General features: G+C 42.8%; 1 protein-coding gene across 6 annotated transcripts in view; it reads right to left on the bottom strand.

Moving 5' to 3' along the window:
- Nucleotides 1–27995, bottom strand: part of LOC127571321 (copine-9-like) — a 324183-nt gene that overhangs the window by 185628 nt on the left and 110560 nt on the right. For all 6 annotated transcript variants that reach the window (XM_052017597.1, XM_052017598.1, XM_052017599.1 and 3 more), the window contains exon 4: nucleotides 10303–10406. In XM_052017597.1, coding sequence (XP_051873557.1) covers nucleotides 10303–10406 — 104 coding nt within the window. The remainder of the gene's footprint in view (nucleotides 1–10302; nucleotides 10407–27995) is intronic.

Consider the following 27995-nt stretch of genomic DNA (forward strand, 5'->3'; position numbering starts at 1 on the left):
ATTACCCTGCATGTTCCACCTTCCATTAGTACTGCAGTCAGTATTTCTAGTAGCCAACAACCTCTCTGCCATAAAAGTAGAAATCATTCTGGAGACCTTTAAAATTATATATTTGACATTTTTTCCTTTCTATCCCACTCAAAACTCTTTATTTGCCTTCATATGTCTCATTTGACTCCAATTTTCTCTCTTGCCCTTTGAGTTTCTTCTAAATCTTTAAATCTCATTTGTTAAGAAGGTAGACAGCCTTCTTTTCTCCCTGGTCCCAGATGTCCCCATGCCTTCTCTATGTATTTTCAACTAGTAGAAACAGAACTTCTGGGGCAGAAGATTTTTGAGGTGAATAGTGAGCGAAGAAGTCAAAAGGGACACATCACAAAATGGCTGCTCTGGAAAAACCTAGCCATAAACTTTGCTTCAGGTTTTACTTCTGTCCCCTTCTCATTCAATCCTTTCCAGTTGATCTTTGATTGCTTACCCCAATGAGAAAGAGGAGGATGTTGGCCCTGAGGTCTTGGCAATGATTCATGGCTGCTGCTTCAACCTTGGAAAAATCTCTGTGATGCACAATGGAAGGGTATGTGCAGGAGGGCAATGGATATGTTTGATATGGTTCCTCACAGATGGAAATAAATTACAGATTAGGTTTATGGCCTCCTTGATGAGTTTCATAAGGTTTTCATTGTATTGGTCCTGACATCAAACAGCACTTTGTTTTGTGCAAGGGAAGTTTGTGACTGCACAGACATGAATTGTAGCTCCCCTCAGTGCTGCCTGTATCTCTGCTCATTCTGCGGGTGGTTTTCAACCCAGGATAGCGCTGGCACCCTTTGGTGTAGTTTCACAGCCAACTCCAACTCTTAACACCACATACCTCTACAGAGTCAGTATCTTCACTTCCCTCTCCCCCCTCAACAACATTCACACTCATAGAATCGTACAGCACCAAAGGAAGTCATTCACCCCATCTTTTCTGTGGCGACTCTTTGAAAGAACCACCAACCAACACTCCCTCGCTCTTTCTTCAAAGCCCTGAAAAAATTTCCTTTTCAGGAAGAGAACTAATTCCTTCTGTGAATATAAAAATGTCTTGAAAGTTACTTCTGAAATTGCTTTCACTCCTGGGGTGATATATTCCAGATCGTAACAATTCATTCCATGAAAGAAAATTCTGCTTATCTCCCTCCTGGCTTTTTACCAATTATTTTAAACTTGCTCTCTGGTTCCTTGCACTGCATTTTCCCTATCCTTTCAAACCTGATTTGCATATCATTTTTTATTTAATCTCCCCTTAACCTGCTGTGCTCTTATGAGAACAATGTTAACTTATCCTCCAAGATAACTGAAGTCCCTCGTCAGTGATGAACAGTTCACCTATTTCAGTAGATCTCTTATAACCCCTCTTAAGGCTTTGATATTGTTCTTAAAACTTTCTACAGTTAATTATAAAGACTTAACTTTATATTCTCTACTTGTCTTTATAATAAGTCATAGAACCCCTTTTTTGAGCAGCTTTGTTGACTTAATTGGCAGTTAGAACATAGAACAGTACAGCACAGGAAGAGGCCCTTGTCTGTGCCGAATCTGATGCCAAATTAAGTTGAAACTGTTAAAGTGTTGCTTCTTGGCTGTGTTTTCCGCTCCATAAGCAAATGTGCGACAGGATAAGCTCTGCGGGTCTGCAATCAATAACACTACCGAGGGCTTCCTGTTGTATTCTAGGTCAGGCCAGACCTCCAGAAGGTAAATGATGTCAACCCTATGATCAAAGCCATGGTTCCCATTTCTGGGCTTTTTAGCCTTTGCAATAGCACACCAGAGGGTTGGCGAAGGAATTAGAGATACAACTCCTGTCACTGCAACCAAACTAGACCTAAAATTCAGCTGCATACCCGTAGAAGAGGTTGCATTCAAGCACCAACCAAAGTTACGTTGAGCAGAAGGAATGATTTAGATCGTCTTGGAGCATGGAAGGGAAGAGTAAAAATTCAAGAAAATAATCACATTACTGATAAATGGAAGACATGGGGCCAAGTCAGTGTGGAAAAGAAAGGTTAGATTGAACCGTCATTGTAAGCTGCCTAACAACACCACTCAGTACAAAATACCAAGCTTCAAAACCTGGGCCTCTGCATCTCCCTCTGCAACAGGATCCTCAACTTCCTTACCGGGAGACCACAGTCAGTGCGGATCGGTAGTAACATCTCCTCCTCACTGACAATCAACACAAGCGCACCTCAAATGTGTGTGCTTAGCCCACTGCTCTACTCTCTCTACACTCATAACTGTGTGGCTAGGCACAGCTCAAATGCCATCTATAAATTCACCGATGACACCACTGTTGTTGGCAGAACCTCAGATGGCGATGAGGCGGCGTACAAGAGTTGCAACAACAACCTCACACTCAATGTCAGCAAGACCAAGGAATTGATTGTGGACTTCAGGAAGGGGAAGTCGGGAGAACACACACCAGTCTTCATTGAGGGGTCAGCGGTGGGAAGGGTGAGCAGCTTCAAGTTCCTGGGTGTCGACATCTCAGAGGATCTATCCTGGGCCCAATACATTGATGCAATCACGAAGAAGGCACATCAGTAGCTCTACTTCATTAGGAGTTTGAAGAGATGCGGTATGTCACCAAAGACTTTTACACACTTCTGTAGATATACGGTGGAGAGCATTCTGACTGGTTGCATCACAGCCTGGTATGGAGGCTTCAGTGCACAGGATCGCAAGAGGCTGCAGAGGGTTGTAGACTCAGCCAGCTCCATCACGGGCACAACCCTCCCCACCATCGACATCGTCGAGAGGCAGTGCCTCAAGAAGGCGGCTTCCCATCACTAAGGACATTCACCACCCGGGACATGCCCTCTTCACGTTACTACCATCGGGGAGGAGATACAGGAGCCTAAAGACCCACACTCAATGTTTCAGCAACAGCTTCTTCCCCTCCGCCATCAGATTTCTGAACGGTCCATGAACCCATGAATATACCTCGTTATTCCTTTGTTTTGCACTATTTATTTTTGTAACACAGTAATTGATGTCGTTGCACTGTACTGCTGCCACAAAACAACAAATTTCATGTCATATAAGTCAGTGCAATAATTCTGATTCTGAAGTAAAGGATTATTGTGAGAAGGAATGGAGCAGATTCATTTTAAGAATCTCCTGCTTCCTCCTGAGTGCCTTAACCTGTGTACTTGTGAATAATTAGATTATCTCAGGAGTGGGAGGTGGAACAGAGCACAGGAGAATAGGAGCAGGAGTAGACTTGACCCACCATTTAAAATGGTCATGGTTGATCTATGCTGGACCCAACTCTTCCTCTCAGCCAGTTCCCCATAACTCTCTATTTCTCGATCTTTCAAATATTTATCCATCTCCACCTTAAATATATCTAATGATCTGGTCACCACTACCCTTGGGGGCAGAGAATTCCAGAGATTCACTGCCCCCAGAGAAGAAAGTTCCATGCACATCAGTTTTAAATGACCAGTCCCTTATTCCAACTCTCTGTTTTCTATATGATGCCAGTTTTCAATCCATACTGACACACTTCCTCCAATACCTTGGGCTCTTAATTTATGTGCCAGTCCCTTATGTGGCGCCTAGTCAAATGTCTTTTGGAAATGTAAGTACACCACATCTACAGGTTCCCCTCCATCAGAATCAGATTTATTATCACAGTCTTATGATGTGAAATTTGGTGTTTTGCGGCAGCAGTACAGTGCAAAGACATAAAATTACTATAAATTACAAAATAAATAAATAGTTTAAATGAAAAGGAATAATGAGGTAGTGTTCATGGGTTCATGGACTGCTCAGAAATCTGATGGCAGAGGGGAAGAAGCTGTTCCTGAATCATTGAGTGTGGGTCTTCAGGATCCTGTACCTCCTCCCGGATGGTAGTGACGAGAAGAGGGCATGTCCCGGATGATGAGGGTCCTTGGTGATGGATGCCACCTTCTTCATGCAGCGCCTCTTGAAGATGTCCTCGATGGTGGGGAGGGTTGTGCCCGTGATGGAGCTGGCTGAGTCTATATCCCTCTGCAGCCTCTTATGATCCTGTGGCATTGGGGCCTCCATACCAGGCGATGATGCAACCAGTCAGAATGCTCTGCACTTTACATCTGTAGAAATTTGCAAGTGTCTTTGATGATATATCAAAGCTCCTCAAGCTTCTAATGAAATAGAGCTGCTGGTGTGCCTTCTTCATGATTGTATCAATGTATTGGGCCCAGGACAGATCCTCCAAGATACTGACGCCCAGGAAGTTAAAGCTGTTCATCCTTTCCACTGCTGACCCCTGGTGGACTGGTGGGTGTTCTCCTGATTTCCCCTTCCTGAAGTCCAGAATCAACTCTCCCTGTCACATCCTCAAAAAATTTGAGCAAATTTGTCAAACATGATATACCTTTCACAAAATCATGTTGACTAGGTCTGACTATATTCAGCTTTCCTAAATGATTAGTTATTTTCTCTTTGATTATTGACCCTAGCATCCTGCAAAAAATAGATGTTAAACTAACTGTTCTATAGTTCCCCGCCTTCAACCTTCCTCCCTTTTTGAACATTTGCTGTTCTCCAATCTTCTGGTATGCTCCCAGAATTTTGAAAAATTTCATCCAATGGGTCCAGTATCTCCGCAGCCACATCCTTTAAAACCCTTGAGTGCAAGCCATTGAGTCTTGGTGAATTGTCCAACTCTAGCCCTGTGAGTTTCTCTAATATTTTATCCCTAATGATTGTATAATTAAACCTTCAATCTCCTTTAATTCAAGAAAGCAACCCCACCCCAGCCAATTTTCTCACAGTTAAAATTCTCTAATACTATACACCCTCTGGTGCTATCAAATCCCTCCTGTAGTATGCTGACCGGAGTTATAAAACTAGTGTTTTACACGGTTCTAACTTTGCTCCCCTCCTCTAACATTCCATAGCTTTAAGGGTAAAGCAAACCACAAACCTTGGTCACCTTTGCAGGTGAGAGATCTCTGGACATATACTCCAAGGTCCATCTACTTGACACATCTCAGTATCCCGTGTTGCCTATTGTCTCTCCCTTCATTCTTCTCCAGACTGAATTCCATCTGCCACTCTTCACTCAACCAGTCCAATGACATCTGTCCACAGTCTGCAGCTTTCTTCAGCACTTTCAACTAAATAGCCAATTTCTGTATTATCTACAAAGTTTTTAATCACGGGGCCTCCACTTAGACAAAGCCAGATGAATGGGGAAGAGAAGGATATATTGATTCTGTGAGATGAAATAAAGTAAGTTCATTAGAGTGTATAATAAAGGACTTAATGATTGAATACCTTGAACATTTTCAGCTAATTGAAAAGAGGCAGATTGACTATGTAAATACAGATCACATCTGACTTTGAATTTTTTGAAGAGCTGGCTAACAGCAGCCAGGGGAATCTCCATCGATGTTATATGTGTGGATTTCTAGGAGTCATTTGATAACATTCATCAGAATGCTGATAGCTGAAGTTGAAGCTCAAGGCAAATTATTGACTTGGTTGAGAAATTAAGTGAGCATCAGGTGACAGTGAGTCAGGTTAATGGGCAGCCACTCTCACTGGTAAGGTGAGGCTTGTGGTGTCCTGCAGAGATTTGTGGTGGGACCTTAACTATTCACTACATGTACTTGCAACAGAAATGATGAGATAAAAATCATATATCCAAGTTTTCTGATGGAACAAAGATAGGTGGCATTATAAGTAGTAGAAATGGAAACATTAAAAATCACAAAATGACATTAATAAATTAAGAAAATGGACCAAACTGTGTCAAATGGATTTCCACAGAGGAAAGTGCAAGAGCATCCATTTTGGATCTAAAATAGAACAATATTTCCTAAGTGTTGGGAAGCAGGAGTTAGTGGAGGTCCAGAATCTCATTGAAACATGGGATAGGTTAAGCTGCTAAGTGGTCTGTATCTCCTTCCATGTTCTTGTGCACCATAGAGATGGGATTACTTTGTGGTGAGACAGCATTGATATAAGGGGCTGAATGGCCTCCTTCTGTCTTGTATTAAATAAGTAATGCTGCATTCCAATGTGGGACTGAGATGCATAAAAGGAAAGGAGACAGACGTGACTGCAGATACTGGTGCAAAAAACAAACTGTTGGAGGAACTCAGACTTCTTGGTCCAAAGCATCGACTGTCCAGATGCTGGCTAACCTGCCAATTTCCTCCTTTGATTTGTTGGGTTAAATGTCCTGTCTTTCTGTTGTAAAATTTTATACGTCAGTGATTATAAGATAAGACATCCTTATTAGTCACATGTACATCAAAACACACAGTGAAATGCATCTTTCGCGTAGAGTGTTCTGGGGGCAGCCTGCAAGTGTCGCCACACTTCCAGTGCCAACATAGCATGCCCACATAGCTAACCCATACATGTTTGGAATGTGGAAGGAAACCGGAGCACCCGGAGGAAACCCACGCAGACACAGGGAGAATGTACAACCTCTTTACAGTCACCTGCCGGAATTGAACCCGGGTCTTTGGTGCTGTAAAGCGTTATGCTAACCGCTATAGTACCATGCCTGCCCAGTTATGCCGACTGTAAAGAAAATTGTGAATTCTTGAACATGGATACAGTTGTCCAAGATGGATGAAAATACCTGAACTTTAAGTTAAAACTACTCTTTTAATTTGGATTTGTCCAGATATTTTCTCCCATAACCAATTAAAAAAAAAGATGGGCTACTTCTATGTTTGGCAAATAGCATCTTCTAATCTATACTCTTTTAATACATGCCATCAAATGATGTTTCTTAGCAGTCACAGCAGATTATTTTCTGAAACAGAATTAACCACCCATCAGGTTTACTGATAAATGGTTGTTCACAAATTTGAGGCAGAATGCAGAACTGAGCAGGCAAACAAACCATTTGATTTTCTTTGCAAATCTTTCCAATAAACAATGCACAAATATTTCTCAGAGAAGTGATTAGAAGCTTTATCTAAATCTGTTATAATTTTGCATTAAAGTTATAATTGGCTTGCCATTGTAACCAGGTCAAAACTGCAGTTAACTGCTACAGCCAAAGTGTTTGATCATTGTAGTCACAAAACTATTTGCCAGTGAGAAGAAACCTAAGGACTGGGCGCACTTCCCCCTTAGATAATGAACTACAATGACCTACAATGATCCATCACCAATTCAGAACAGAACCTGATTGATGATCTACACTCCTTAACAAAGGGTGGGGGGGGGGGTAGTTAGGGTAGGGGGGAGTGAGGGTAGGGGGAAGTTTGAGTGATTTTAGTTTCCCAGTGAGAAATGAATAGGAGATGAACAGAAGAGGTAACAGTGGCTGTCAGGTGAGCAGGTTACCTAGAACCTAGATTTCTGAATTCCCCCTTTCGCAATTGAGGGAATTCACAAGGACCAAATGCAGGCGGCTCCCCAGTGAGAAGTCGTGAAACTTAGTGGTAATATATTAACACTGAGCATGTCTCCAAGAATTGCAAGCAATTTTTTCCACTGCTTATGGCATTTCAAACTAGAGCAGCAGTGAGAATTTCAGATCTCTACCTACTAAGGGCCAAATTTTTAACTGACCTATTCTCAACCGTTCAACTAGAAGCCAATCCATGAGGAAAATTTCCATTTCTGAAGACTTTTCATTGTATTCCTGTTATGATGAAGAATAACCATAGAGGTTGTATGTTTGGAGAATAACCTTTATGAACAGAAATCCGCTACACACTAACCTTGGATAACATCTAATTTATTCAATTATATCACAATATCCCAGTTACTTAAACTTGTTCCCATTCTACACAATTCTAGTGTCTCTTAAGATAACATTCACAGGGTTGATTTCAAGTCATCATGTTCAAAGAAATAGTGGGTGAGTTGTCCACAGTGCTCTGGTCCAATTATCTTTTCAGTTGTGGCAAAGTGGTGCAGCAGTTAGTGCTGCTGACAAACAGATACAGAGCTCCAGATTTGATCCCAGCACTGTGTGGCGTTTTCACGTTCTTCCTGTGATCACGGGGATTTCCCCTGAATGCCCTGGTTTCCTCCTACATTCCAAAGATGTGCTGGGAGGTTAATTTGTTTCTGTACACTGTAAATTACCCTTAATGTAGGGATGTGGGTATTAATGGGCATGGAAGCGAGAGGAGAGTGGCTGTCCTTAAATACCAGTCGATGAAAATAAGCATACAGGTACACCCAGTAGTTCAGAAGATAAATTGTATATTGGCCTTCGTAAGGAGAGGATTTGAGTACAGGAACAGGGATGCCTAACGAGAATTATTTACAGCACTGATGAGACTACACCTTCAGTACTGTATGCAGTTTGGTCTCCTTATCTGAAGAAGAACGTTCTTGATTTGGAGGGAGTGCAGTGAAGGTTCACCAGACTGATTCTCAGGATGGCAGGAATGAATTCTGAGAAGAGGATGTGAAGACTGGACTTGTGGTCACTGGAGTTGAGAAGAATGACAGGGGACCCCAGTGAAATTTAGGAAATCTTAATGGGATTGATAGACCGGATGCAGGAAAGATGGTGGGGAAGTCTGGGGCGAGGGGTCAAACAAGGATATTTAGGACTGAGATGAGGAGAAATGTCTTCACATAATGAGAGATGAACATGTTGAATTCTCTCCCACAGAAGGCAGTTAAGGCCAAAACCATTAACATATTCTCAAGAAAGAGTTAGATTAAGTTCTGGAGGCTGAAGAGTTCAAGGGATGGAGAGAAAGCAGGAGCAGGGTATTGATGAGAATGATCAGCCATGATCATATTGAATAGTGGAACAAACTTAAAGAGCCAAATGGCCCAGTCCTACTCCTATTTTCTATGTCAAGTTGCAAGGCTACAGGAAAATATGGAGATGGGGAATGGGACTGATGGGATTGCTCTGCTGGTAGCCAACATGGATCTGTAGGGCCAAATAGCCTTCTACCATGTCATATTAATTAAGGTTAAGTAAGGGGTGTTTAACATACAGCCCATTTTCTGGCCCTACTGAACATAGAACATTACAGCACAGTACAGGCCCTTCAGCCCACAATGTTGCGCCGACATTTTATCCTGCTCTAAGATCTATCTAACCTTTCCCTCCCACATAGCCCTCCATTTTTCTATCATTCATGTGTCTATCTAAGAGTCTCTTTAATGTCCCTAATGTACCTGCCCCCACAACCTCTGCTGGCAGTGTTCCATGCACCCACCACTCTCTGTGTAAAATACTTACCTCTGACACCCCCCTCCAATCACCTTAAAATTATGCCCTAACGTGTTAGCCATTTTCACCCTGCGAAGTAGTCTCTGACTGTCCACTCGATCTATGCCTCTTATCATCTTGTACACCTCTATCAAGTCACCTCTCATCCTCCTTCTCTCCAAAGAGAAAAGCCCTAGCTCGCATAACCTATCCTCAAAAGACATGCTCTATAATCCAGATAGCACCCTGGTAAATCTCCTCTGCACCCTAAATGCTAAGAACCAATCCCAGGAAGAACAGGAGAGAAAGAGGTGGGGAGGCTTTTATTTCATCCTGTCTTAGGGATTTTAATATTCCCTTAATCAGAAATTTGCCACTTTTGGCAAAGGAGGAGGCTATGAATGGCAGACAAAGACTGATTTTTTTTCTCTTTAAAGCAACGCCGAGATGTTGCTTTCCAGTCAGGGTGTCCAAGACCTGCAGATATATATTGTTGATGTGACTGCAAGTCATTAAAACTCTAGCAGTACAATCTGCATCAAATAGAATCCATGAGGAGACTGACATTTCCCTTTAAGGTACAATATGGAACAACCACACGCCAATAGAACACACTTTATCAACACAAGGCTGAAATGAAAAGTAATTACTTGGGATTAAATGTAATTACTATTCCACTGAAACCATTCCCTTTTTAATATTACCAGCAATATATTGACAATGTTGCCTGACTTTAAAGATTCATTCATTCATGATAGATTTAGCAAAGGTCATGTCACTTGTGCGTGACTATTGATTGACCTCTATAATTACAAAATTGGGCCTGTATTGAAAAAAATTGCAGCAATTTTGTGAAGAAAATTTCTTTCTGGATTTGGATTTGCAGAAGGCTTCATTTCAAAATGACTTTTTCAATTTTATGAAAATGGTGTACCTCTTTTATTAAGACAAATTCAAAAGTTACATATTAGGTTCTGTATCTAATGTTCTTCCTGTGGTTTGGCTGCACTTACTTATATTCCAGAATATGATATCCTGTGTTATTATCAGTGTTTCAGGGCAGAAGCAGAATGTAGCAGCAGGCGAAAGGAAAAGACATTACTCACACATCGAAACGCAAATTCTGCTTCTCTTCAAAGAAGTAATCCAGCACAAACTTGCGCACAAAATCCGGGTTCAACGTGTTTTCAATCACTTCAGTTCTTCCATACTGGGAAAGGAAAAGGGGAAGGAGACAGTAAAAAGATAGAAGAAAGTGATTTACCTGCAGAGCATTTAAAAAATATATTGTTATTCTTCATATAACAAGTTCGACTTCTTGCATGTGGCAGATAATGCAATGCTCACTGGCTGTGAGACCGAGTTCAATAAATCTGGAAACAACATGGTGTAATAGTTTATTGATCACCATTCTGTCTTGGACATCATGTTTTCCAGCTGGCACTTTTTTTTAAGGTGTTATGTCCTCTTCTGATGGAAGCAAAAAGACTCTGCAGATGCTGGAATCTGGAGCAACAAACAAACAGCTTGAGTAACACAGCCGGTCAAGTAGCATCTGTGGAGGGAAATGTACAGTCGACATTTCGAGTCGAGACCCTTCATTTGGACTTGAAGTGGACAGTCAACGTTTTGGGTGAGATCTTTCATCTGGATAGAATCCAGATGAAGGGTCTCAACCTGAAATGTCGACTGTCCATTTCCCTCCACAGATGCTGCCTGACCCGCTGAGTTCCTCCAGCAATCTGTTTGCCCTCTTCAGATATTCCTTTATTCCCCTCTTCCAGATGCTGAGTCCATCTCGCCCAAAGACTAATGTGCTCTGTTATGGTGTACATGCCAATCACAACATCATCATTAGTTTCCACATTAGTTGATAGTGACAGAACCTCTATGTTTAGCCACCACCCCCCCCGACAACACCTTTCCCCCTGCCCCTGCCCACCCCAACACCATGCCCTGCCTGGGGAAATGGTTAACATTGGCTAGTCCACATACTGCCCTAAGATTCGGTGTTCCTATCTGGCAGTATTTAACATGAACTGATTTCAAAATTAGCCAACACTTCCACTGTAAACAGAACGCAGTCCAGTTTAATTTTAAAAGTCATGGCAACTTGATTTTAGTAAAGAGTCAGTGTTCAAGGAGATCCAATGCAGTTTGGCGAGATATGGGAGACTATCCAGAAGGGTCCAACGTACGTGATAATTTTCTGATAGGTTTCTTGGGCTATGGGAAAAGTTGAAGCGAACTGTGGGATGCAGAAGTAACCTTGGGCCTCCCCCACTCAGTAATCCCCACCTCCCGACCCCAGCATTGTGTAATAGCCCTTTTTTGGCGCTTACTTTGGCACTCCAGTGACAACTAACTCTTGCCCTAATTTTCAGTCCCGTCTTCTGGCTTAGACATCATTCTCACATATTTTGAATGGGAGAACACTTCAAGATATTACGGTTATGGTCTCTCCACACACTAGTTCTCACATTCTCTTACAACATCAGTGGAGGCCATTCAGCCTATCAGATCGCTGTTGGATCTCATCAATTCCACCACCGATTTCCCTATAACCTATGTGCTCTTGTGCTCATCAGCTCCACTTGAACCTCCTACCACCCATCTGCACAAGAGGTAATCTACTGTAGCCGACTGACCTCCACCAAGGTTTTGGGATGTGCAAGGAAACTGCGGGTGGCACCTGGGAGAATTCCATGCAAATCACAGGAAAATCATCAGGCTCGAACTGGGATTACTGGAGCTTCAAGGGACCAGGACTATCCTCTGCGTCTCTGTGCCACCCTTTGGACCCCTTTCCCCGGTCCCATTGCTTAAATCAATGCCACAGTAAAGGTGTGATACTTCCACGGATCTCTTTCAGCTTTGTGAGCTTTCAAGGCTGAAAGAGATCTGTGGAAGTATCACACCTTTACTATTGGACATATACTTCTCATAATGCCATTATCCTAGAATGATGGGGCAAGGATTGAAAGTATGGGAATCTTTAAACAGTGTTAAATTGTCCAATATTCATTCCTCTTACTGCATTGCAAGAAAGGACATTTACCTGAACAGAATGAAATATTACAAATCTTAGAAGCATTCCAAGACACAGAACCTCTTTGATACAGACTTCAAGCATCCATTGGTGAAGTGTACAGATCTTTACAACGATGACAGAATAGAGATTCCTTCCTCCTCCAGTCAAAACCTGTTTCCTTGTTTCTGCACTATGGAAGCTGCATTATTTTTCTCTCTGACCTAACCTGGGAGGCTTTGATGGAAAAGACTACAGGGAGTTCTCCTCTGCATCTAACTCATGACCAAAGATCCTGTCAATGGTATTGAGTGAGAGGGGGAAAGATGTATCATTTCCCAGGTGTTTCAGTTCTAACATAAAAGGTGCAGTACCATCACCAAGTGAGTTCAACTCTTTTAATTAAAAATTAATATTAGATATATTTTTCCAACATCTTCAGTGAATAGCCCTTTAACACAAACACTTCCCGATAAAATATAATGGACGGTGTCTCTCACACAATTTCTTGCCAATTGTTGTAACAGATTTAGTTCTTAAAAGTGAATGTAGTTTGAAGGATAGAAGCAAAATAGTGAGTCTGGGAGATCCCAACACACGATGTCACGAATTAGTATGTCTGTGATATAGAAAGGGAACAGAATGCAGGGCAAAGAACTCCCCATCAAGAACTGCAGAAATTGCAAAGAGAGTGCCCCTGGTAATTTTGGGAGAAAAAGTGGCAGGACTGTGCAGCAGATCATACAGACAGGTGTAAGCACCAGAATAGCACATGGGATACAGGAGGAAGCATGCCGGTTAAAGGGGGCAAATGATTAATCTCAGACAAGCCACAATTTAGGGAGCATCAACTTCTCTTCACTTAGGACCTGTTGTATTCGACAAAGCAGAACAGGCACAGCTACACGAAAGATATTTATGAAATTACTAAACATTAATGATTCACATGCTTGGTCTACACCACTTTGTCCAGTGCTTTCTTTATCACAAGCACGCAATTGACTCATGCACTTAATGCAACCCAATTTTTTTTTTCTGAATACCGCATTTTGTAAGTGCATTTTCTGATCTTTAGAGATGACCTCTATCAATCCCTCCCCCTCCCATTTTGCTTCTGTTGTGCACAACTTTATTTGTTTAATTTTAGAGTTTCTCAACAGGGTTGCTAAAAGCTCTGAGTACCAATAGAACAGGCAGCAGCCCCTTCCAATAAGAGGCAGGAGAGGCAGTGATTGGGGAAATTAGCTTCATAACTCAGCATTATAATTAAAGAGAGCTGCAGAGTGCTGATGGACCAATTGAATTCTGCTTTAGCACACACCATCATCGTTGTGTGTGTGGGAGAACTTGAGTGACCACAGCACTAACTCATCAAGCAGCTTATGTTTACACATGCTGGTTTTAGCAATAATAGGATGTACACTGATGTATCACTTCATTGTGCCTCAAGCGAGGAGACTACTGCTTCTAGTACATATTACTACCCCACAGAATGTAAACCTTAAGGTAAAAATCCTGCCTCAGTCGCAAGTGTTTAACCCACAATATAGTTATTGTCCTCTTCCCAAGTTCAATCCCATTGGTTGAAGGCAAATGACTTTTGGAGGGGGAATTAATAAATGTAGTTGCTGCTATGTTGCATACTTAGCGCATTTGACCCAGGACAAATCCCCTGGTTTGATTAGAAATTTATCTTGGATCAGTAGTCTGAAATGTTCTACATAGTTACATCAGCAGTTCACACTCTGGCAGAATTGGAATGAATTTCAGAGACGCAGAACATGTCTGTATAGTTTGATCATTGATACCGATCAGGGACAAACACCGAGGCAATGGCTCCCGCTAAGATACTTTTGAAATGTGGTGACACAAGAGACTGCAGATGCTGGAATCTGGAGCAACAAACCAGATGCTGGGGGAACTCAGCGGGTCGAGCAGCATCTGTGGAGGAAAATGGACAGTCGACATTTCAGGTCGAGACCCTTCATATAGAGTGAAAGATAGAGGGGAGAGAGCCAGTATAGAAAGGTGAAGGGTAGGGGTGGAGCAAGGGCTGGTAAGCGAGAGGTGGATCCAGGTGAGGAGGGGTGATTGGCAGACGGAGGAGGAATAGCGACAGAGGCTGGGAGGTGAGAGGTGGGGGCGACGCACGGCTGCAGAGGATGGGATCTGATAGGAGAGGAAGGTGGAGAGTGGAACCAAATAAGGGAGGTGGGGAGAGTAGACGGGAACAGTGGGGGAAAGGGAACCTATGGAAGGAGTGTGTGGGTGCTAGGGAGATAGAGCAGCCCACCCCACCTCCCCTATTCGATTCCATGTACAGTCTTCCTCTCCTGTCAGATCCCATCATCTGCAGCCCTCAGCCACCTCCACCTATCACCTCCCAGCCCCTGTCCCTATTTCCAGTCTTCCCTCCTCCACCTGCCCATCGCCCCTCCTCACCTGGCTCCACCTATCACCTGCCAGCTCTTGCTCCACCACCACCCCCCCCCCCCCTTCCTCTCACCTTACTATTCTGGAGATCTCCCCTCTATCTTTCAGTCCAGATGAAGGGTCTTGACCAGAAACGTCCACTGTCTGTTTCCCTCCACAGATGCTGCCTGACCCACTGAGTTCCTCCAGCATATTGTTTGTTGTTTGAAATGTGGTCTTGGTTACAGGAAATGCATCAAGCAGCACGCAGCGAACTCCTACGACCAGCAGCGTGTTAACGACTAGAAGAGCTTTTCCAGTGATGTTGATTGGGGGATAATATTAACCAGGACAATAGGGTTAATTTACCTTGATTGCTTCAAAATGCGCTCTGCTATCTCTCTCTGAGACCAGTTCAGAGAGAGATAGCAGATCAAATAAGACCCCAGTTCTGTCTCATGCAGAAGATGTCATCACCAATGTTCTGAATTTCGGTGCAAAAGTGTCTGAATTTGAACCCCCAACCCTCTTGACTCAACCAGGGCAGTGCCAACAGGTGTATGGATGTCACCTGTGGGTTTTAAATATAAATACAAAGTTTATGTGAATATACTCTACATATCTAGCTTACAGAAAAAGATGGCTGAATGAATGAAGGTGATGCAAAAAAGGTAAATTAAGGCACGAATGTATTCAACCAATTTACGGCCAAAGCAGCAGCCATATTGATTCAATCTATCTGTAATCCAATAGGACAGCGCCACCAAATGGCAAGCCTTGGATTTACATGACAGTTTCCCACATGAAGTGAGATTGAGCCACCAGAGTCTGCAGATACTGGAATCTGGAGCAAAAACAAACTGCTGGAAGAGCTCAGCAGGTCAAAGAGCATCTGTGGAAGGAAAGGACTGGTACTGATGCAGGGTCTTGACCCGAAACATCGACCATCCCTTTGCGTCCACAGATGGTGCTTGACCCGCTAAGTTTTTCCAACAGTTTGTGTTTTGTCCTACATGAAATGATCCTGACCTTAGAAAATCTGACAGTAAGAAAATGGGAAAAAACCTGAGAGGAAACATTGGAAGGGGGTTAGGGAGTGAGGGATGGGATTCCAAGTTATGTTCTCATAGATCTTGTTAACTCATGTCCAAGAGAATGGTTATAGAATTGCATTTCAGGAAGGCTATGATCAACATTACAACCATCTTTCTTACTGGCATTCTTCACAGGAGAAATCTATGTTCAAGAGCTGAATATGAAAAATCTGGTTGGATGTTCAATGTGCAGTAGCAAACAACTGGCAACAGTACAATGCATTGTGACTGGAGTATGTGATATCCAAAGGATACACTTTTTGGAGACGAGCACAAGCTGGGGCCATAGGCATTGGCATCAATACTGGATCTTGCATTTTCTATAGCCGAGCACCATGCATCAGTCTGGACCAGGATAGTCACACCCAACCTTTTGGTATCTGACAGAACACTAGCATGTGATCTGGAGACACAAGAGACTACAGATGCTGGAATCTGGAGCAACACAAGGAGTGCTGGAGGAACTCAGTGAGTCAGGCAGCACCTATTGGAGGGGTCTTGACCCAAAATGCCGATTGTCCATTTCCCTCCTTAGATGCTGCCTTGTCCCGCTGAGTTCTTCCAGCAGTTTTTGTGTTGCACTAGCATGTGATCAGTTACTAAAATTGGTCTTCACACCTTGGCTTACACCCACGTCTACATTCACCGGGAAGCAGTAACCTTGTAATGAGTCTAGTCAATTCGGCATAAAAAAAAATCTCCCATCCACTAGGACCTTAACAATTAACTCCACTATCGCTTCAAGCTGTGCAAACTCTTTAATCATCGAAAAGCAAATGGAGTTTGCGGCAGTCCCAAACATACATATTGTGATAAATCAGTGCAGATCTTCCGTGAGACACCTCTAAGCTCCAAGTTCCCCAATGTGCAATTGTGGTCACAGAGAGCAGTGCATGCAACATATAAAATACAATGCCCAAACCACAAAGAGGCATGAAATATCACAATGATGGTTATTTAATGGTTACATAGACTGCATCCACAATACAATCACATTCACTGTGAAGAAGAGAGAAATAAAAGTCTTATAATGAACATAAGAAATAGGAGCAGGAGTAGGCTACCCCACTGTTCAAGCCTGTTCCGCCATTCATCTACTGTCTGGCACAACCCAGCCAAGTATAAAATTACAATTGCGTTCTACATCTACATCAACCATACAAAAGAAGGCATCCTCTACAGGTTGTCCTCCAAGTTATGTAACATCCTCCTGTGGATATACATCGCTAGCCTGTTTGCAGATTTGCCATACGTGGAGAGATTGTGTAGACTGAGATCGTCTTCTTTGGAATTTCAAAGAACGAAAGATCTAATTGAAACTTCCAAAATTGTTACGGGACTTGATAGGATGGATGTAGGGAGGATATCTTCCATTGTGGGGAGTCTAGAACCAGGGGTCACAATCTCAAAATAAGGGGCAGGCTGTTTAGCACTGAGATGAGGAGAAATTTCTTCATTCTGAGGGCGATGAATCATTGGAGTTCTCTATTCCAAAGGGCTGCAGAGGCTCAGTTATCGAGCTAATTAAAAATAGAGATCAGTTGATTTCTGGATATGAAAGGAATCAAGGGATTTGCGACTACTACAAGAAAACAGTGCTGACGTAGATTAAGAATCTTGATGAATGGCAGAGCAAGCTTGAACAGTGGGGTAGCCTACTCCTGTTCCTATTTCTTATGTTCATCATTAGGCTTTTGTTTATCTCTTCTTCACAATGGATGCGATTATATTGTGAATGCAGTCTACATAACCATTAAATAACGAGATAGTTGTCTGGATAGCTTGAATATCTATTAACTCGCTATGTATTATCCTGTGATGGAAGAATATTACACTCTGATGATCAGAGGTACATACATTCTGGCCAACATTTGTCCTTCACCAACACCACTGTTCCATGTAAATTGGCTGCTATCTTTGCCTCCATCAAAACATTTGGAAAGATTTAATTGATAGTAAAGTGCACTGGGGTGTTCAAATGGCACAAGAGGTGCGAGACCAATTCAACAATATCAATTGTTCAAAATCGCTGAAAGAGTATAAATCTTTTCCACATCTTAGATCTTTTTATCAGGCTGCTACAATCCATCTTCAAAGATACTGTGCTTCAATCAGTTCTCTCTCCTGCCAACATATTCATCCAGTACTTTCAAGAGGCTTTCACTGACATACATTAAACTATCAAGAGGATTTTTAACAGGTTTTGAAAGCCTAACAAAACCATGATGTACGATAAGTTCCTTTCCTTTATTTAAAATATTTGAAAGGACTGCAAGGGGATTGCTCTGGTAATACATTAACAACTATTTACCTCATTCCAGTAACATTGTACAATACCAATATAACTAAATCATAATTAATTATTATATATTCTATTGCCATTGCAATGCAAATCAAGCATAATTGTGTGCATTTTGTGGCTATTCAGATCACTGCCCCACAATGACCACCTAAATATAAGGCCAGTTGATAAATAGTTCCATCTTAGCAGCAAAACACTACACCATGTTCCAGACACCACAGCACCCCTGAGCAATACCATGGGAAATCAGTTCATAACACATAACATTTACAACACAGAAAAAAGCTACCCACTGCAACTGGTTGGCACTTCTATATAGGTTCTTCATGAGATTTCTCTCACCCCATTTGACCCTTCTTTGTACCCTTCTGTTATCATCTCTGTTATCCAGCTTTCCCTGAAAGTCATCAATGTTATTTGCCTCAACTACTCTATGTGCTAGCAGGTCCACATGCTAGATGCTCTCCACATGAAGAAATTTCTATTGAGTTCTCCTGATGCAAAACCTGTAATAGAGTCATAGAGCACTACAGCACTGAAACAGGCCCTTCAGCCCATCTAGTCCATGCCGACCTGATCTTCTGCCTAGTCCCATCTACCTGCACCCGGACCATATCTCTCCAAATCCCCTGCCACCCATGTACTTATCCAAACCTCTCTTAAGTGTTATAATTGAACCAGCATCTACCACTTCCGTTGGCCGCTCATTCCACACTCGCACCACCCTCTGAATGAAGAAGTTTCCCTTCAGATTCCCCTTAAATATTTCACCAATCACCCTAAACCTGTGACCTCTAGTTCTAGTCTCACTCAACCTAAGGGGAAAAAAGCCTGCATGCATTCACCCTATCTATACCCCTCATAATTTTGTATACCTCTATATGATCTCCCCTCATTCTCCTGCACTGCAGGGAATAAAATTCTAACCCATTCAACCTTTCCCTATAACTCAGGTCCTCAAGTCCCGGCAACATCCTTGTAAATTTTCACTGCACTCTTTCAAGCTTATTGATATTTTTCCTGCAGGTAGGTGACCAGAACTGCACACAATACTCTAAATTTGGTCTCACCAACTTCTTGTACAACTTCAACATAACATCCCCTCCTGTACTCAGTGCCCTGATTTATGAAGGCCAATGTGCTAAAAGCTCTCTTTATCTACCTGTGACACCACTTTCAAGAAATTACGGATCTGTACTCCCGGGTCCCTCTGTTCTACCACACACCTCAGAGCCCTACCATTCACTGTGTAAGTCTTACCCTGGTTTGTCCTCCCTAAGTGCAATACCCAATACCTTATCAAGGCAGGTAAATGAATTCTTTGATCACTAATACCTAGGAGTGAGGGACCTGCCTCTGGGTTTCACTTCTGGCACCTTAACATAAACTCTGAACTAATTTGATAGGATGATGGTCTCCCTTGAATATTTTCTATAGATTTCTGTCTGATACTCAACGCCCATTGATGTTTTATTGCTGAGCAAAGGAATCACCCAAAATAAATCATCAAAATAAATCTGTTATCCTTGAAATACAGTACCTCTGGACAATGTGCTGGCATCAATGCTCCTGGAATCCATTGGTTATAATTACATTTATGTTGATTTAACGATAGCCATTAACAACTTTACTCTAAAAAATTTGCAATTTATATGATATTAATATTGAATTGCCACTTCTAAGAGCAATTGAACATTGTTATACTTCCATTAACAACCTTAACAGTCCAATATACTTAAGTCACAAAGTCTAATTCCCACTTAACTACAATGTGCTGAACCAACAAAAACTGCAGAGAAGCTTTTTGTCTGACTCAATCAAATTAATAAACAATGAAGAGAAACGCCGATAAAAGAACCTCCGAAGCATTAATTTATATTCCTCACATATGGGAAGAACATTCTGCGTGCATTCCACAGCCACAATGTACTTTAACACATCAGGAACATTTCACAGAGTTCAGCCTTTCCAGATCCTGCTGCAGGTGAAATTAGTTCACTGTCAACACAGACTACAACTTCTTGGAAAATCACACAAAAATTATTAAGGCATTGCATTCAATAATTGCTTTTTCACAATTATAAAGCACATTCAATGTATTATGGAAAGCATGTTAATAGAGAAAGTCGAAGATGCAGTAGAAGTGGATGTTTGGCAACCTCTCCGAATAATTTAACAACTGAAACTATCAGTCTCACCAAAGAATTTGCTCATTTATTCAGAGCTTGATTATTGCCATTTTCACCCTAATCCTGATCTGTCTCTGCTTCCCCCTCACCTCAACCCACATCTCAAAGCAGTGACCATACTAGATCCAATTCCGTGGATCCCGCAGCTTTCCTGTACTTCAAGGACCTGCCATCACATGCTTGCTTAGATGAACTGAATAGCCGTTCCTCATCTTGAGGTCCAGATGTGGGAAAATGGGAGCTTGTGAAGCAACAGGACACCCTCCATAGATGCTGCCTGACCTGCTGAGTTCCTCCAGCATTTTGTGTGTGGTGACCCTGCATCATTTTGTCTTACCACCTCTTAGGACAAGATAATGGAGGCAGAGGACAGGCAGGTGGGGGGAGGAATTGTCACCTGGAACTGGTGAGCTACAGGCTCTGAAAGGGCTCGACAGAAGGTGAGTCTGTACAGGTGTGCATGGGTGGTTGGACCATACAGTGAAACTGATCAGGAGCAGACTACTGCTGGTGTACAATGCAATGCTGACGCATTGTCAGATAAGAAAATAAGAAACGGAAGCAGGATTAGGCAACTAGTCCTTGCACTACACGGTAGTGTAGCTATGAGTGTAACTCTATTACAGCGCCAGCGACCCGGGTTCAATTCAAGCTGCTGTCTGTAAGGAGTTTGTACGTTCTTCCCGTGGGTTTCCTCCAGGTGCTCTGGTTTCCTCCCACATTCCAAAGGCGTACGGGTTAGGAAGTTGTGGGCATGCTATGTTGGCGTCGGAAGCGTGGCAACACTTGCGGGCTGCCCCCAGAACACTCTACGCAAAAGGTGCATTTCACTGTGTGTTTCGATGTACATGTGACTAATAAAGATATCTTATCTTATCTGCTTTGCTCTGTCTTTTAATAAGATCATGGCTGATCTTTTATCTCAGAAAAACTTCCCTGCACTAAAAACATATCCCTTGATTCTCTCGATTTCTGTCTTGACTGAGTCTCCACAACCCTCTTGGGTAGACAACTTCAAAGATATACTATTGCCTGGGGGAAGAGACTTCTTCTCCTGAATGGCCAACCCCTATTTTGAAAGTATGACCCTTGGTTCTGGGTACCTCAGCCAGGGGAATCATCACCCCTGCATCCGTAAATATTTTGTGTGTTTTAATGAGATTACTTTTCAGTCTTCCAAACTCAAGAGAGTATTCGCCTGGTCTATTCTCCCTCTGCCAGCAATTAATCTGGTGAACCTTTGCTGCACTCCCTCTATTTCAAGTATTCTTTAGGGAGGGAGACCAGATCTATACATGATACTCTGGCTACTCTTTCACCGGAGCTCTATATAATGTAAGATGCCTTTGCTCTTGTTCGCAAATCCTCTTACAATAAAAGCCAACATGTTATTTGCCTGTAATCGAAAGTTTAAAAACTGCAGATGCTGAAAATCTGAAGTAAAATAGAAAATGCCAGAAACAGTCAGCGGGTCAGGCAGCATCTGAGGAAAGAGAAACAAACATAACATTTCAGGTTGCAGACCCTCCATCAACTGAACATTTTCACATGGTCCAATCCTGACTCTTCCCTTCCCCTTCAGGATCTCTCTGTCTCCCATCTCAGGGTAAAGGTCAGCAAGAAACATCCATTACAAGCCCACAGACTCCCACTGCATTGACTGTTTTTATACTCTAATTTCCGTGTCTTTATCCATGAAGAGGGACACAAAATATTTCATTTCTCTGGTGTTTCATATATCTCAATGCAACCTCCCCTGTCTCAGTCTAAGAACTCACATTAACCTTTCTAATCATTTCCTTTTTACATAAATATAAAAGCTCTACCAGTCTGCTTTTATGCTTCACACTAGATTACTGTGATATTTTCCTTTCCCTTCACCTCTCAGTTCATTGGTCCTCCTTTGCTGAAATCTGATCTTTTTTCCAACCCGGGGTTTGATAGCTCTTTTGGCAACATTATAAGCCTTTTCTCTTGATCAAATATTATTATTATATTAATATAACCACTGTAGTAGGCTGAATCTCAAATAATGATGAGTCAGAGTACAGGAAAGAGATAGAGAGCCTAGTGATGTGGTGTCATGACAACAATCTTTCCCTCAATGTCAGCAAAACCAAAGGGATGGTCATTGACCTCAGGAAGGGAGACGGTGCACACGCTTCTGTTTACATCAACGGCACTGAGGTCGAGAGGGTTGAGAGCATCAGGTTCCTTGGAGTGAACATCACCCATAGCCTGTCCTGGTCCAAACACCTAGATGCCACAGCCAAATAAGTACACCGGCACCTCGACTTCCTCAGGAGGCTAAAGAAATTTGGCATGTCCCCCTTTGACCCTGCATCAATGTAAGCATCCTATCCAGATGCATCACGGCTTGGTATGACAATTGCTCTGCCTGAGACCGCAAGAAACTGCCGAGAGTTGTGGACACAGCTCAGTACATCACAGAAACCAGCCTCCTCTCCGTGGACTCTGTCTACACTTCTCGCTGTCTCAGTAAAGCAGCCAACATAATCAAAGACCCCACCCACCCCAGGCATTCTCTTTTCTTGCCTCCTCCCACTGGGCAGAATATAAAAGCCTGCAAGTACCTACAACCAGGCTCAAGGACAGCTTCTATCCTGTTATTATAAGACTATTGAATGGTCCCCTAGTATGATAAGATGGACTCCTGACCTCACAATCTACCTTGTTATAACCTTGCACCTTATTGTCTACCTGCACTGCACTTTCTCTGTAACTTTACCACTTTATTCTGCATTCTGTTATTGTTTTCCCTTGTACTACCTCAACGCACTGTTGTAATGAAATGCTCAGTCTGGCTGGCATACAGAACAAGGTTTTTCACTGTACCTCGGTACATGTGACAATAATAAGAATAAAACAATTAATAAACTTTTCTTATTCGCCATAGCTGGATTACTTTTCCTCTTGGGTTTTGCACTTTAAAAAGATTTATCATATATGCTGCAAATTATGCATCAATTCTTTAAACATTAGCCATTGGATGTTTAGCATTATGCATTTTGATGTAATTTGATCATCTACCACAGCCAACGTGCACCTCATATCTTTGTAGTATCCTTTGTTTAGATTCTTTGGATTGTATTAAGTCATTTCCAGTCCTTACATGCAATTCTATCACATCAAGATCAGTCTTCCCTAAAGCCCACTGGACTACCAGATTAACTACTCCCTTGTCATCGCACAATATTAAATTTATAATAGCCCGTTCCCTCACTGGCTCCTGAACATATGATTCTTGAAAACTACCTCTTATACACTACATCTTATATAAACTACCTCTATTATCCTCCAGACTACTATCGCTGATTTGGTTTATCCAGCCTGCGTGTACATTAAAGTGCCCCAAAATTATTGCATTACACTTGCTACATGTGCCTCTAATTTCCTGATTTATACTTTGGCCTTTGTTACCATTATCACTGAGGTGCATATATACAACCCTCACCAATGATTTTTGCACCTTACTGCTTTTTAGATCCATCTCAACCGATTCTACTTCTTGATTTTCAGAGCTAAAATCCTTCTTCCCTACTGCCTTTGTCAGGGCTACCCACCTCCTTTTCCATTTTGCCTCTCTCTTCTAAAACAGAACTCTCCTGGAACATTTCATTCCCAACCTCAGTCACTTTGCCACTGTGTCTCTGTAATGGCTATCAGATCACACTCATTTATTGTGCCAATGATATATCTATCTTGCAATGAATGCTGTGTGCAGTCAGGTAAAGTGCATACAATTTTGTCTTTTTACCATTTTCCCTACACTGATTTTAATTATAGGTATGTCACATGCTCCGTTCCTTATTGACAGTCTCCACTTATTATTATCCATTTATTCCCTGCACTTTCACTTAATCCTTTCTCTTTACCTTTTTATGCCTCTACTTAGCGGAACCCTCTCCCTTACTATTTACTTCAAATCCTTAGCTACAGCCCCGGTTATTCAATTCATCAAGACACTGGTGGAGCTCGCTTCCAACAAAGCTCCTGCCTGTGAAGCAGCTCCCTCTTTCCTCCATACTGGTGCCAGTGCCTCATGAATTGAAACCTAGATCTCCCAACACCACGTGTTCAGTCACTGATCCAACTCTCTGATCTTACTGACCCGATGCCAATTTACACTCGGCTTTGGTAGTCACCTTTTGTGGTTCTGCCTTTTAATGTGGACACATAGTCCTACAGCAGAACTCCTTCTTATAGTTCTCTTTATGTAGCTGGTTCCCTCATGGAGCACAACAAATGGATCTCCTTCCCACCCCTCCAAGTTCCTCTCCAGCACTGAGAAGATGCCCTTAACCCTGACCCTGGGCAGGAAACCCGGCTTTCAGGACTCACTTTGCAACTGTATAATACAGCAGTTGTCCCCCTGCACTGTAATGTCCTCTATCACTGTGATGTTCCTTCTCACTCCCCCCTCTAACTTACTGCTGTGGTCAGTTTATTCATCCTCCCTGCACTCTTTGCTCATCTGCAGGAACCTTGTACCTGTTGTCCAAATGGCAGGGCTGAAGCTCGCCCACCTCCAATCATATCATTGTGTCTATATAAGGGACTTCAGCTCATCAGTCCCGCAGATTGATTGCGGATGTAGTCACTGTGAATCACACTGGCTTCCGTCAACTCCCACGTACTACAGGTGAAACACATCACCTGCCTGCCAGATCTGTCTTCATTTGATGTAATTAATTTATTTAAAAAATAAAGTGTTCCATTGCCCTAAAATCTCCTAAGTCTCTTATCCACCAAACTCCACGCTCTGTAGCCACTGCCCTGTGCTAAGCACGCTGTCCTTTAGCGGCACCTAAAAACTTATATACCCTGGTGCTTTATGTTCCGAGTCAGCTCCTGCTGGTCTCTCAATTACCCTAGCAGGCTATATGTTTGCCATTGCAAATAAAAGCTACTAGATCAAGAAAACCAAATAGTTAAGCAATTAATCAAAAATGTCCTTATTCAGTCATTGATTGCATCCAGAACTGAGATTGACAGCTTTCTGATATGGGGACAGGACAGAAAATAGTGTTAAAGTAGAATATTAGCTTTAAGTTTGTGGATGTTAACATATACGATGACCTGCCCTGTGCCCAACACATAGATGCAATACAAGGAAGGCACACCAGCATCTTTACTTTCTTAGAAGGTTAAGGAGATTTGGCATGTCACTGAACACTCCAACAAACTTCTACAGATGTACCGTTGAAAGTATCCTGACTGGTTGCATCATGGCCTGGTATGGCAGTTCGAACGCGCAGGAATGTAAGAAGCTGCAGGGAGTCATGGACTCAGCCCATTACATCAGAGGCACATCTCTCCCTACTATTGGTAGTATCTACAGGAGACGCTGCCTCAAAAAAGGCAACATGTATCATCAAAGATCCCCACCATCTGGGCCATGCCATCTTTTCGCAGCTACCATCGGGCAGGAGGTACAGAAGCCTGAAGTCCCACACCACCAGGTTCAAAAACAGATACTTCCCTTCAACCATCTGGTTCTTGAACCAACCGGCACAACCCTAATTACTACCTCAGTATAGCAACACTATGACCACTTTAACCACATTGCACTACAGTGGACTTTGTTTTATTTTGTTCTAATTGTGTTCTTTCTTGTATAATTTTATATAATTTATGTTTAATTTATTTTTCTTATGAATATTGTCTCTTTAATGCCATGTGCCTGTGATGCTGCTGCTAATAAGTTTTCCACTGCAACTGCGCACATAACAATAAACTCCTTGACTTTGACTATAAACTATGGCTTTGACATATTCTTGATGAATGATGCAGCAGGCACAAAGTGCTGAATGGTCTATTCCTGCTCCAACATCTTGCAGGATGCAATACGCAGCAAAGAAAAGCCCACATCCTACCCTGGAGGTGATGGGTATTTCTGTGACAGCCACTGTTAACCCACAGTGGCTGACGGAGCACGTTTCTGTGTCCACAGGGCCACAGGCAGAGGGCAGTCAAGTGTTGGTGCATGCCTGCAGTCTCAGGCTGATCCCTGCAGAGCTCGGCTTCCTGTGAGCCAGCAGCAGATCACTCTCCCGCACGAGGGGATTGCTGGCCCATCAGTGAGCAGACAGCTGTTTTATGGGACCCAGCCATCGCGATTCCCTGTCACTGGATGCCTGCACAATGTTCCTGGAAGGATGTGCTGGCCCTGGAGAGGGTCCAGAGGAGGTTCACAAGAATGATCGCGGGAACAAATAGCTTAACATTTAAGGAGTGTTTGATGTCTCTGGGCCTTCAGAAGGATAAGGGGGTATCTCATTGAAACCTACCAGATATTGAAGGGCCTGGATAGAGTGGATGGGGAGAGGAAGTTTCCATTAGTAGGAAAGTCTAGGATCAGAGGGCACAGCCCCAGATGCTTGAATACATTGGGTGTATTCAAGGCAGAGACCGACAGGTTCTTGATTGGTGAGGGGGTTGAGGAATACAGGGAGAAGGCAGGAGAATGCAGTTAAATAAAAAAATCAGCCATGATTGAATGGTGAAGCAGACTCGATGGGACGAATGGCCTAATTCTGGTCCTATATCTTATGATCTTCCTGAGTCCGTGAACAGAGGCTGCATACTTCACTGTGTTTTGTATAGAAAAAAATTTTGCAGGTTTAAGGATGCTTGCTGGAGTGGAATGTCTTAGAACTGTGGCTGTGTGTCCTTCTCAGATGGGAACAACTGGTCTTTGCTGGTAAACAAGTCCAATACCAGCAGGTGCCTATAAGTGGGCTAGAAACTGGGGAACAACATATGTTAACTGTGCTCCATTAGATGGTCCACACAAGGACTCTCTTCTGCTTTACCTGCCACTCTCACCTCCGATTCACACCTGCTGTGCCACATACGATGTTGGTTCTGATCCCCCTCTTCCTCTCCTCTTTCTTTGTGATTCTGTGGGAGGCAGAGTGGTGCAGCTGGTAGCGCCACTGCCTCACAGCTCCAGTGACCCAGGTCCAATCCTGACTTTCGGTGCTGTCCATGTGGAGTTTGCATGTTCTCCGTGTGACTGCATGGGTTTCCCCAGGAGCTCCACATCCCAAAGATGTGCAGCTCGGTTGGCTAATTGACCACTGTAAATTACCTGTAGTGTGAGTGGTAGAATCTGGGGAGAGTTGATGGAAACATAGGGATGGGATCAGTGTAACTGGGAGCTTGATGGTTGCCGTGGACTCAGTGGAGTAAGGGGCCTGATTTTGTACCACTTGACTATATGAGTCTTCTACTTTTGCTAAATGCCTAAGGGAAGGGTTGTGCTGGTTGCTTGCTAATTTGTACAATTGATGACCGAGTCCGAGAGTCCCACAGGAGGACTGGAGGTTGCCCCTGGCATGGTTCAGTTAGCTTTGAGGAGGGCAAAAGCAGACTCTGTGAAGCCTCTTGTGGCTCTCATTATAGCAGTGCTCATCTGCAATGGCTGGAGAGTGCACAAGTGCCAGAAGCCAAGTAAAGAGAGGGGAGCAATTATCCTCCAGTATCCATCCACTGGAGCAGTGTGGCACCTGAAATATGTAACTACTTTAGAATAACCGTGGGGAAGTGTTGCACTGGCAACACAAACTAGAAGAACAAATGTCGACTGATTGACACTAGCTCCCATTTATGCGAGGCCCTGATTTTCAAACCCCTCAATGACCTCAAACTTACCTTCAACTTGAACACCTGCCAGCCCTGTAAGATCTCTGAATTGTTCCAGTTCTGGCTTCTTAATCATCCCTCAATTTGATTGCTCTGCCACTGGGAT

This window comes from Pristis pectinata, chromosome 6 (assembly GCF_009764475.1).
Source record: "Pristis pectinata isolate sPriPec2 chromosome 6, sPriPec2.1.pri, whole genome shotgun sequence".
In the NCBI taxonomy this organism is placed as follows: Eukaryota; Metazoa; Chordata; class Chondrichthyes; order Rhinopristiformes; family Pristidae; genus Pristis; species Pristis pectinata.